This window comes from Bombyx mandarina, chromosome 11 (genome assembly GCF_030267445.1).
Source record: "Bombyx mandarina strain Sakado chromosome 11, ASM3026744v2".
NCBI classification, from domain to species: domain Eukaryota; kingdom Metazoa; phylum Arthropoda; class Insecta; order Lepidoptera; family Bombycidae; genus Bombyx; species Bombyx mandarina.
This window is the reverse complement of record NC_143218.1, coordinates 10,954,805-10,968,199: the sequence shown is the minus strand read 5'-3', so window position 1 is coordinate 10,968,199 and position 13,395 is coordinate 10,954,805. Positions and strand designations below refer to the sequence as shown.

The window sequence follows — 13,395 nt, the reverse complement described above, 5'->3', positions numbered from 1 at the left end:
AATCCAAACTCAACTGGGATGGAATAGTATTGTAATATCTTACGATTAAACTACAGACGCATACAAAGGGATTCCGTCGATGTAAATCAAATGATTTTTTTTTTTTTGCTTAAATGGGTTGACGAGCTCACAGCCCACCTTATGTTAAGTGGTTACTGGAGCCCATAGACATCTACAACGTAAATGCGCCACCTTGAGATATAAGTTCTATGGTCTCAGTACTCTCAGTATAGTTATAACGACTTTCCCACCCTTCAAACCGAAACGCATTACTGCTTCACGGCAGAAATAGGCAGGGTCGTGGTACCTACCCGTGCGGACTCACAAGAGGTCCTACCACCAATAATTACGCAAATTATAATTTTGCGGGTTTCATTTTTATTACACGATATTATTCCTTCACTGCGGAAGTCAATCGTGAACATTTGTCAAGTACGTATTTCATTAGAAAAATTTGTACCCGCCTGCGGGATTCGAACACCGGTGCATCGCTACATACGAATGCACCGGACGTCTTATCCTTTAGGCCACGATTACTGATATGATATTAATGATGTTCGGACGTATTAAATCAATTTATGTACGAAAAATCGCACAGTTGAAAGCCGCGGATAGCGTAGGTAGGTATTCTGTTCGAGCTAATAGAGAAATAAATTTATTTTAGTAGACAAGACTAGGTTCTGGTTGCACTAATTGATTGGCATTGAGAAGCTACACAGAACGATGCGCTCGCTAACCTGATTGGCATGATTGAAGTTTCAATTGCACAAATATCACCCTACCTTTTAAAACCATACTTGGGCAATTAAATTATTGATCATTAAAATCATATCATATTTTGTTAACAGGAACTTGGCTTTGGGCATCGGGATACAGAACTTTCCCGAGGGGCTAGCAGTAAGTTTGCCTCTGCAAGCTGCCGGCTTTTCTGTATGGAGAGCGTTTTGGTAAGTCTTTCATATCTGTACCTTACTTTCAAACGCTTGGATTTTCAAAAAGAAAAACTCAATTTTATGCTTTTATTTCATAATTAAGTGAACGAGCTCCCTGTCCACTTGGTTTTGAGTGGTTACTGGAGCCCGTAGATCTCGCAACCCATCTTGAGACATGAGGTCGAAATCTTCATGTTTCTAAGTCGTCTCACTTTCGGCAGAATCAGGCATGGTAGTGGACGAGCCCTTGCCTGCTAGTGATTACGCGAATTTTGATTCGTTTTCTTTTGTCTACGATATACTATAAGACAACAAAATGTAGCGATAATTAACGCTATATACACGCAAGAGATTACATTTGAAAATAATAAATGGATTAATTTCTAAAAAATTTCATTGTTTTCATGTAAAATGAACATAAATACTATCATTTTTATTCTCATTAAATATAATTATGTTTAGATATCTCGTACACTTGCGAAATTTATTATTTGTTATAGTAACGCACCTACACATACCGACAGCATTAGCAACATTATATTTGAGTAATAAACTAAAAGCATTTTTCGCACATAACGCGAGCCGTGCAAAAATGTATCACTTGCGGTTTTGACGCGTAAACCGTTCGTTTAGGCTTCACGCGTGTTAATTAACATTCGATTCTCTCGTAATCTTCATGATTGTGTTCCGCAAATAGTTTGAAGTACTTTCAAATTAACGTTATTGCCGACCCGTACGCGTGTATCGGTATTCGCAAACGTTCAGAACAATTACATTCTGACGCTAATTTTTTATCGTTTGTATGAATTTATTTCACTGTGATATGTCACCGTTTCCTTATACTATATGTTCGACACAGTCTTACTGGTGGCAGGACCTCTTGTAACGGCCGTTTTCAATAACCTATCTATCCCTAGTTTCGGTTACTAAAGATAGACAAATCTATATTTTTGTCCTTATTTACGTTCCAATAACCTATCGACGGGCAGCAGTTCCTATCGGATTTATCTATCCATCGTCGGGAGGACGGATAGCCTGCTAAAGATAGAACGCTCATACAAATCGTGCTTACTTCCGTTTCAATATGAGTTTTAAGTAACTCTCCGGTAGGCGGCGCTATCTCTAGTATGGGCATTCGCTTATCTGTCAAAATCGGCCGGTTACATGTTTATCTTTCGAAAGTAAATCGCTATAATTTAATAATTGTTTCTCTTCATATTGGCATATTGTAGCAGTGATGATAGTGATATGGAATTATTTCAAATGATAATGGATTGTGATGCAGATAGTGATAGTGAGGCCGATATCATATGGTTAGGAAAATAAAGATCGTCTGAATTACATGGCGAAGATCAATAATTACGAATTTGACTATAGATTTCTGAGCAAAGGTGTTGTGAATGAATTGATTAATTTAATGAGACCATATTTGAGTGTAACGTCAAAAAGGTAAGATAAATTTTAACCATAAAAGTACTCGTTATTACAACTTATATTTGTTTATAGCAATAGCAAAATTATACCTAATTTTTGTTGTGTTACAAAATCACACTCAACAGGAATTCTATAATACTGCTGGATTCCCATGGTGCCCTAAATGACATTCATATACTAATACAATAACCTGGTAGGCTATTTACCTTCATTCTTATTACACACTGATACCTCTACATTTTATATTTGTGTTACAGATTCAAATATAGGAGAGGAATTTAGAAATAGAAAAAGAGTATTTTGAATGTGTAATTTGTGTGCAATGCATCATTGATGTTTCAAAATGTTGTTGCTTGATGGCCTGGGTCTACTCATGATACAACTATAATTAACCATTCCGATTGAAAAGGTATTTCTTATTTATATTACCTTACTTATATTATTATTATATTTTTATTTATTTATATTATATATTTAGGTGTTTATATGAATTTAATATGACACTATTATAATAAATTATCTACATATCAAGAGAACATTGATAACAAGGTGGACTTGGAAATTGCTATTTGCTTGCCGATAGAGGCTATCCCCACAACCCTATCTTTTAACGTAATTAATTAATCCACATACTCAATCGGAACGATTTAAAATGAATCACATATTAAAACAAGAAATACTATAGAGAGGTAATATTTTTTTTTAGTTAAGAGCTTGTTATACTGTATTGTAAAATAATTTAAGCGAATAATGTATAATTTTCAGATGCATTGGTGTTTGTAAAAGAAGACTCCCTGTATATCATTGAAAAGTAGATTAAAACTAGAAAATATGCAAGCTGTTATTATAGCTGCCATGCTGCATAATATCGTCAGAAGTATGAATTTAGAAGAATTAGAATCAGAAATTTCAGTCGCAGATACATTACAGGAAAATAATATAATTGTTCGTAACAATTTTTCAAAACTTACATCTGAAATACAACCATGTACTTGTAAATAATTGCTTCCAAAGATAATTTATAAAATAAACTCCAAAGATAATTTGACTATTTTTTATTTTCCAAAATGATAATTACATGGTAGTTAATACATGCAAGATATTTAATTTAGAATTTGTACATATACTTAAAAAACTATCTAACATAAAATTATTATTGCCTACTTAATTTATGAAATTTAATAATCCTTTTAAGTAATTTTTAATTTTTTAAATTATCTAAATCTAACTTAACTTTTGCTACAACAATCTCCTTTTCTTTATTTTCCAAGTCAAGTCTCTTTTTTGCTATTAGATATTCTGCTAATGCATTGTCCCTATGCTAGCCTTGCATTTCTTTTCTTCCATCTTGTTTCCGCTTGGCTGTAAAAGTGTTAAAAATATTATATGTGACCTACAACAATGTGCATGCTTTATCCAAAATTTCATCTGCAATCCTTACCACCTCCAGCCTGTAACAAAGAGCATAATTATTTCAAATACTACGGCAACCTGAAGAAAAAAATCATGTTTATCAATGTGTTATTAGAGACAAACAATCAACTAATTATACTAACCTTACTAAGGTTGTTTCTTATGTTGCCGTAGCGTTCTTTAAGTTTTCCCATTTTAGTCGAAGCTGCGATGGAGTTCGTGGGAAACGACGAATCGACGAATTAAAATCATTTACAAGGGTTTGCCAAGCCTGCTCCTTCAATTTATTGTTTGTGGCATTTGTTGCCTTATTATTGAAATGTTTTTTCGCCGCCACAAGTTCTGCTAGAATCATCGTCTCATCTTTTGTCATGGGTGCTGCCTTTCTTGACTGAAAAAGATATATTTTCTAAACTTGAACTCAAAGTTTTCAAAGTAAAATTATTATTATCAATGTAGTTCATAGATACTTACAGAATTCATTTTATTTCACTGTAGCTCTTTAATTATAAACACATTTAGAATTATAAACGAAAGTTTTAAAGCGTTTTGGAGGTAAGTCATCATCTAATATAGTAGGTAAACAATAGAAAAACAAACAAAAGAAACTGATCACTGCTTATTGGCAAACGGACTGTCAAAACGTTTCGTTTCATAATTTCGACTAGGATAAAAATAGCAATACGTCCAATTTAAAAAAATCTACATATGTTTTTATTACTTTTTGTTATAAACAAATGTGTTTATGATAGTCTCCAATATGCTGGGTAAATTATAGTTATAATTTAGAATAAAATAAAATAAGTCTTGATCCTGATGTTGTTTCGTATTTGTAGTAGAACGAAACGTATCAAGAGGCTCGGATAAATCGGAGGGAAGAAGCTATCTACTGTTGGTTAAAGAGAGATAGCACTTATCCGTGATTGTGAAACGCAAACTAAGGATAGATACGCTCTTGCTGATATTCGGAGATAGCTATCTATCCGAAAACTCAGATACGTTATTGAAAACGGCCGTAAGTCTGCACGGATAGGTACCACCACCCTGCCTATTTCTGCCGTGAAGCAGTAATGCGTTTCGGTTTGAAGGGTGGAGCAGCCGTTGTAACTATACTGAGATCTTAGAACTTATATCTCAAGGTGGCGCATTTACGTTGTAGATGTCTATGGGCTCCAGTAACCACTTAACACCAGGTGGGCTGTGAGCTCGTCCAGCCATCTAAGCAATAAAAAAAAAAGGTCTAGACTTTAATCAGTCTATAAATTTATTGCTATAATAATTATTAAAATAATAGTGTTTTCATTATCGAATCTAATGTGATTTGTAATTTTGACAAATACAAGATTCGATCGCTCGTCGAGAGCTATCTATAATATTCGTAAAACATGTATATTATATTTAAAATATTTTTTTTTTAGAACAACTGATACGTTTGAATGTTGTAAATATGGAAAGCGCGTGTTGTTCACGAAACTTTACAAAAGGAATTGCGATTCTCTAAATGCCATAAACTGTGAGCAGATCGTGGCTCGCGCTACTAGAGAATGCGCCCGCGCTCGTCGTTAGGCCGGATGCCAACGTACCCAGACTGACCGACCCCATTCCTCTGCAGGCTAATTCATTTAACGAATGTTACCGAACCGAATCGCTCCGATATGCAGATACCATAATATTTCTACAAATCAATATATTATATCGCCCTTAGCGTTCTAAAGACAAAGAAACGTATTCTGATTAAAACATCAAAACAACGAAAATCGGTATGCAAACTTACAAACACTGATGGTAGGACCTCTCGTGAGTCCGCGCGGGTGGGTACCACCGCCTTGCCTATTTCTGCCGTGAAGCAGTAATGCGTTTCGGTTTGAATGGTAGGGCAGCCGTTGTAACTATACTGAGACCTTAGAACTTATATCTCAAGGTGGATTGCGCATTTACGTTTTGGATGTCTATGGGGTCCAGTAACCACTTAACACCAGGTGGGCTGTGAGCTCGTCCAACCCATCTAAGCAATAAAAAAAAACACACAAAATGAATAATTAAATACTTTATATCCTAAACGAACGGAACGTGAATATTATATCAATGGTACCGAGTAAGTAAAATTCGCAAACGGTCGCATTGCTTGCTGTTCCGGGAACTGTAGGCTAGACTTGGCGCCAGCGTAGCGCGCGGATCTAATGAACTGACTTACCGTTTATGGAAATGTTCAAACATTCTAGATTTCATATAAATCATCTAAAGTGTACAAAGCTTAGACGAATTTAAAGTAAATTTTTAGAATGAAATTTGTATATTTTGTCATAATTCAAACATGAACATGAAGTCCATCTTCGTTAGGGCGCGTCCATTTATTCAGTGATAGACTTGATATTTGAACATGAAGTCCATCTTCGTTAGGGCGCGTCCATTTATTCAGTGATAGACTTGATATTGCCCTCTATCTGATTAATGTATATCGGTTTTGTAATGGTCTTAGTGAAATGAAAAACAAAAGAATGCGTTCGAATAAAAACTCCGAGGTGAAGGGGAGCACTCACCGAACGCCCTGCATTCTAACCCAACTACTTGTCTTTCCCTTTACATGAGAAAATATGCACGACGGAAATAACTCGTACTATTGCAACACCATAAATCAGCGGTCGGGGAACCGGGGTAAATTGCCCCAAATGGGGTAAAATGAAATTTAGGGGGGTAAAAATGAAACTTTTGTGAGTAAAAAATATATATTGAAGTGAAAACTTCTTTAGAATCGTTAAATTTTTTGTTATTGTTTTCTTTTCAAAATTATCATGGGAATATAAAATGAAAGATACTAAAAAGAAGCGATTTGGTTTTTTTTTGTTCTTCGCCATGAGGTAATATCAACTTACACAAAAATACTTTGAGGTAATAATTAAAAAAGTTCCCTGACCGCTACCATAAATGACTATGAGTTTTTAAAGTCAAAGTAAAGATTTGGTAAAATTGAAGTCGGCAGATCCGCGCTCGTCAATTTACGTACCTAATAAATCTTATCTCAGTTTACCAATTACATTATCAATTGCATGTTTTTGTACAAACTTAATGGTTTTGTAAAATAATAGTAATAAAAAGGAATAAATATTATTTTATTGTACTAGTTTTTGGGCCGGAAAGCCTATGAACCATCTGGTTCTGTTACCAAAACCCAAAGACGTCGAACCGTCGTCAAACAACGTCACATCAAAGCATGTGCCAAAATTCAATTCCTTTGTTATAATGTCTATTATAATAAATATAAAAAAATCAGTGTTCTCTTGATTACTTAGTCTGGCCATAAATACTGTTACAATTAAAAACAAACAAAATACTACATTTGAATTTGGAATCTGTCATTTTTATATGATTGCTCATTGAGTTTTCTCATTTTGGCGCCAAACCATTGTACAGTATTTGGCGATATTAAGATTGAGTGGGGTGATAAAGAGAACCGAATCGCTGTGATTGCATTACACAAAGTAGGTATGGAGCCAAATGCAATTTTTAAAACTCTCCTTAAGCTTGGTATTAGTAAAATGTTTGTGTACCGGGCTATTAATAGGTGCAATGAGACCTCCTCTGTTTGTGACAGAAAAAGATCTGGCCGTCCACGTAATGTTCGTACGAAAAAGGTGGTCAAAGCAGTAAGGGAAAGAATTCGAAGAAATCCTGTCCGAAAGCAAAAGATTTTATCTCGGAAGATGAAGATAGCACCTAGAACCATGTCGCGTATTTTAAAAGATGACTTAAGACTTGCAGCCTATAGAAGACGTACCGGTCGTTTCTTAACTGATAATTTAAAAGAGAATAGGGTGGTAAAATCGAAACAACTACTGAAGCGGTACGCAAAGGGAGGTCATAGAAAATTTTAGTTTACGGATGAGAAAATGTTTATAATTGAGTAACATTTTAACAAACAAAATGACCGTATTTATCAAATCATATCAAAGCTCTAAGGAAGCTTCCCAATTAGTCGACAGAGTGCAACGTGGGCACTATCCGACTTCAGTGATGGTTTGGTGGGGTATTAGCTATGAAGGAGTGAATGAGCCATACTTTTGTGAAAAAGGTATCAAAACATCGGCACAAGTGTATCAAGATACCATTCTTGAGAAGGTAGTGAAGCCCCTTAACAACACCATGTTCAATAATCAAGAATGGTCCTTCCAGCAAGACTCGGCGCCAGGTCGTAAAGCTCGGTCTGCGCAGTCTTGGTTGGAAACGAACGTTTCGGACTTCATCAGAGCTGAAGACTGGCTGTCGTCTAGTCCCGATCTTAATCCGCTGGATTATGATTTGTGGTCAGTTTTAGAGAGTACTGCTTGTTCTAAACGCCATGATAATTTGGAGTCCTTAAAACAATACGTACGATTGGCAGTGAAAAATTTTCACATGGAAAGAGTGCGTGCTTCTATTGATAATAATAATTGATCTATAGCCTCAACGTTTGAAGGACTGTATTGCAGCCAATGGAGACCACTTCGAATAAGCTTTTTATACTTTAAGTTGTTTTATATTTATGTATTAAACTAACACACTGTAAAAGTAATAAATGTTATTTACAATAGAATTTTTTTTTTCCTTTGTCTCAGTATTTATGGCAAGACTAGGTAGACACGTTATTTATATACGTTTTTGTCGACTAACTATGGGACGCGAGCTATGGCTTAAACAGCCCCGATTTTAAGAATAAAATTCTCATAGTACTCGTAAACCGATGCGACTATATACCAAGATTCGAATCAATTTTATCAAAATAAATACGGACATATCGTGTATTCACGAACGATTTTGATGATTGTGGAATAGCACAGTAATTAAAAATGAAACTCACAAAATTTATCGCGCTTACGTGGTATTCTGAAGTATTTGGCATTGCTGAAGTCCATGGGCGACGGTAACCACTCACCATCAGGTGGGCCGTATGTTCGTATGCCTACAAGGGCAATAAAAAAAAAAAAAATCTACTGTGATAATTGACAAAGACCTTCGGGATCAAGATGCTGTGCATCCGATCTGAGCGGGCTGTGTTGAAATTGTGGTCCCGGCCACTGATCAGTGCAACGCAACTGCTTACTGGGCTCGGTTGCTTTGGTAAGTGTCTGCATTGTATCGGAATGAAGTCGACGACGAAGTTACTCCATCTTATCTTAGGAGGCAGCGGAGCGTAAGAGAGATATTCTCTTTCTACACTAACCTTGCGATAGCGAGTCGGAACCAGGTGGAAAGTTACCCATTTCAGATTCGTGTTTCGGGTACCCCAATTTCATATAGGGAACCGTTGAAAGGGTCTAAGACAGAAAATGCAATTTGGCTTTATTGCGTTACCGAGGAATGAAACGCCCGAACTCTACGACACTGGTCTCGAGTGGAGCAACATGGGTCATCATAGTAGGACTAACGCAGTCCACTGATTAGAAGTTCGCATAGCACATTACTAGAATTAACAATTACATTGTAACCAAAACCCCGGCCCAAAATGTATCATTCGGGCCTTTTCCCAAATACATTAAGACAACATTAAATAACGGGTAATTTTGTTTTTCCGATTCATGTACGGAACTCATTAAAGATAGGGAACATCGTATAACAAATATAAACAGTAAATACGAATAACTAGCGTTGTTGTAGTTTTAAACCGTTTACTCATTATATCATCGAGCAATTCAGCAATACAGAGGTTCAAATCCTTTGATACGCACATACAACAAATTCGCTAGCAACATAAAAATTAAGTCTTGTGTAATGATGAAACCAGAAATATCTAAAAAAAAATGGAGTGTCCCCTTTGCGATTCTGCATGGATATCTATTTTCTCTATTTCTGTTTTTTTTTTTCGATCTGAAGGGTTGTATAACCAGCATATCTCAACAAAAATTTAAAATGTACCCAAGTCCATACGTTTATTAAAATTCACAAGTCTGAGTAGTGGTTGATTATCTCGGGTCGGAAGTCGTCGAAAAATAATTAAGTTTGAAAATAATTAAGATTAAGTTGAAAGCATCTGCTTTGCTTAACTTTGATAGTACTTTTAATTTTGATGGAATTAACGTAAATTATAAATCCATGTATGCGGAAAGGCTTCCTTACGAGATATACCGATCACAAGACTACGTACGTAGACTTTTTGTTTGTGAATATGATGATTACAGTACTTTTCAATTCGCAAGTGGCTTTTCCAGTTTTCCCGCTTCTACGACATTAGTTCTTCAGCCATTTAAATTTATCAGTAACGCAGCGAGTGCAGATTCTTATTCCCAATATTAGGTGGATCAATAATGTGTAATAATAAATAATATGTTAAAAAGTAATAAAAAATGTTATAGATTTGAGTCAACTATGACATTATCCTCTGATTTTTCTGTAGTGTGTAAATATGTCGTCAACACTTTGCTATCGGCACCATCAATATCATCAAAATCATGGTACAGTCGTCCAATCAGCAACGGTAAACTGTTGCCCTCTTTCGCATACCCATTTCGGTACTAATCCAGAGACCATTTCACCACGGATTACGGTTTGTAAAGTGCTGAAGTAAATGTCATTGAAAGGGAGAATTGTCATTGCAATATGCTTCAGTTTATTTATTTATTTTTATTGCTTAGATGGGTGGACGATTTCACAGCCCACCTGGTGTTAAGTGGTTACTAGAACACCTGCAGATCGTTGAGTCTCACAAACCCCGCGTGCCCCCTAGGCGCGGGTACCTCGTAGGAGGTTCGGCCCCCGGCCCGAAAAAAAAATAAGTCCATAGATATCTACAACGTAAATGCGCCACCCACCTTGAGATATAAGTTCTAAGGTCTCAGTATAGTTACAACGGCTGCCCCGCCCTTCAAACCGACACGCATCACTGCTTCACGGCAGAAATAGGCAGGGTGGTGTTACTTACCCGTGCGGACTCACAAGAGGCCCTACCACCAATAAAGAACCGTTATTGAAATCACCCATAAGTCGTTAGGCTTACAAAGCCCACCGAAATCTTCGAGATTTTTACTTTTTTTCATTGCCTTTCAAGGTAAACAAGCACACCCTGCTGTCGTCTTTGATCATCATCATCAGCAATATCAGAAAGGAGAATATTACCTAAGTCGAAGCATTTCAACAACGTTAACTTTGTAGAACATAGAAGAAATATTGAATATAGACGTGTGGTCATATAGTTAGAAGTAATCTCATAAAACAATCTTGCTTAGGAAATCCAGCACTAATGCAGCTGCATCCCCCATTCATTAACAGTGACCGATTGAAAGCGGCCTTTACCTAGTGCGCCCCTGTCTTTTTTATGTATTCTGCTAGTCGTATTGGCTGGCTTTTTTTATTGAACAGAAAAGCTATTTACAACAATATCTAGAGTTCTTTGCTCTCTCTCTCTCTCAATGTTGTTCAACATTTCGTGCATTCTTAATGTTACTGAGTCGTTTCTACATTGGAACATGTTTCGCTCTAGTTAGACATCGAATTACACACTGTATTTACATAAATAGATACGTTTGAGCCAACAGTGTTCTACCCAAGTAGTGCTTGGACATAGACTCCAATTCTGGAAGTAGTGTAATTGTTATGTGGTTTTTAAATTCGTCATTTCGTATTCATCAATCGAGTCCTTTCATTGATGTTTCGTGCTTTTGCTTGGTCTTCTTATTAAGTTTTTATTCTCCCCTAAGCCCATCATACTAAAAGCCCATCAGATAGTAAATATGTTGTTCTTTAGAAAATCAAGTAACAATAATTATAATTATTTTAAGACTACGGCTACTTTTTTTTTGTGCGTCTAAATACAATCATATCAAGTAGTGGTTATCCATTGTTGTAGACAATGCGTCTAGTCAATGTTTCTCACCACACATGACTCATAGTGACGTAGCAAAGTCACGCCTATGAACGCACCATGTAGGTGCCTCATTCGTTAGATGACCTATTCAATTAAATTACCTATAAGCTAATCGTCCGATAAATACATCTCTGACTGCTGCGTATTTTTGTTTTGAGTCATTCATCAACATTCAAATTGTAATTTCATTTATGTTTCAAGATATTGCGTGTACGTTGAAGTGATTAAGTGATGCGTTTAAGTTTGCAAATGTTTCGAGCGAGAGATGACTGACTCCGTTAGCGTCGATGGCGTTGGTCTCGTCGGAGTCGATGTGTCTAGAACCGATGCTCGATGCAGCGGACGGTGTTTAGCTAGATGGTGATCGCTAACTGTGAGAGAGTTGTCTATTTCGAAATGGAAGCGTTGCGTGAGTTCGGTTATGTGATGTGTCGCTGTGGTGCCCCAGAGTCTGGTGGTGTGCGCGGCGTACGAGCGGCGGCGCGCTGTCTGCGCGTTCTTCCGGACCGCACCCGTCGGACCAGTCGCAGCGCACCGCCCGCTGCCCGCCCCAGGCGATTGGCCTTCACACTTAAATAATTAAATCGAGAGAGGTACGCTGCGGCCGCCGCCGTCGCCGCGTGGGCCTCGAAGAAGTCGTCGCGGAAGGCTTCGGTAGCTTTGATGGTGCTGTTTTGCGCAATCAAGGCCAGTTTCTTGTGCGCATATTGCCACGTTGCCACACCTAATGTGCTCGAATGCCGAATGCCGAACGCCTTCATGCGCTGGTCGATCGATTCCTTTTTGATTGATGACGTACATTCATATTCGTTTAAATTTAGATGAACATTATAGCTATCTAAGTGATTAATGCAAAGCTCGCAGTTTCAGAACATTTCACTTTGATCACTAACAATACCAAACATAAAACGTATAAAATGTACTGGCGTTAAATACAAAAGCGTCTTAATGTATTTATCTAAAGTTAAATTTGCTTAAAATTTATAGATTTAGAAAGTCTGCAATTCTTAAAGCACCTCATTTTTAACCGTCATTGCAACAATATCAAAAGAATTCTTTTAACCATTCACTTTTCAATCACGCCGAACAATTATATAATGTAAATTAATAAAAAACATGCAAAACTACAACAATTTACTCAAAAGCTTTTTATTCAAATTGGAGGTGGTTATTGAGTGAGTGGCATCCTGTTTTATGCGTTGTCGGCAGCTCAACAGTCGTCGGTTCTGCGAATCAGTGGATATTGTCGCAAATTGCCGCTTTCGCCACCCGCTGAATAATGCATGCGATAACATAACATCACGTCGCGCACCCGCCTGCCGCCCTCGCCGCCCGCCCCGCGCCTCCCGCCAACTCCATCAAACTCGTTTCCCTCTTACGTACCACTTACTAGCCACGCTAAATCATTTTACCTTACGTAAATCCCATGCTACACAACACGATAAATAAACTTGTTACACGTACATTTTATTTGGATGTACTCTTCACACAGATCGAAACTGCCACCTTGCCTCACTATTTCTGCAGACGATCACGTTCTGGTTTTAAATGTATACTCAGAAGGTATTCATGTTATTATGGTGGATACCATGTAAGCAATGAGCTTGTATCTACCTATCTTCGCCAGTAATCACTGATATTAAAACGAACTGTCCTTAGGGTAGCTAGTTAGGTAGTTATCAGAGGTAAGTATGCGACACAGGAGTCGAAGACATCGGTGGTTCGGTGGTCGAGTTGAGCGGGCTTCAGATATGGGCTAGTCGTCGTGTGGGGTGGCCCTGT

The 13,395-nt window shown here is 37.2% G+C and overlaps 1 protein-coding gene and 2 long non-coding RNA genes across 3 annotated transcripts in view; 2 read left to right on the top strand and 1 right to left on the bottom strand.

The window, feature by feature from the left end:
* The window catches only part of Zip48C (Zinc/iron regulated transporter-related protein 48C), a 74,991-nt gene that overhangs the window by 38,992 nt on the left and 22,604 nt on the right, over positions 1 to 13,395 (top strand). The window contains exon 5 of the mRNA XM_028172296.2: positions 849 to 947. Within this exon, the coding sequence (XP_028028097.2) occupies positions 849 to 947 (99 nt within the window). The remainder of the gene's footprint in view (positions 1 to 848; positions 948 to 13,395) is intronic.
* LOC149502014 (uncharacterized) lies at positions 1,826 to 3,409 on the top strand. Its single transcript, XR_016323877.1, has 3 exons — positions 1,826 to 2,381; positions 2,624 to 2,775; positions 3,132 to 3,409. It is a non-coding gene; the product is annotated as an uncharacterized LOC149502014 (long non-coding RNA).
* Positions 3,557 to 4,397, bottom strand: LOC149502013 (uncharacterized). The gene is made up of 3 exons (XR_016323876.1): positions 4,254 to 4,397; positions 3,923 to 4,170; positions 3,557 to 3,817 (listed from the first exon to the last, which is right to left on the bottom strand). It is a non-coding gene; the product is annotated as an uncharacterized LOC149502013 (long non-coding RNA).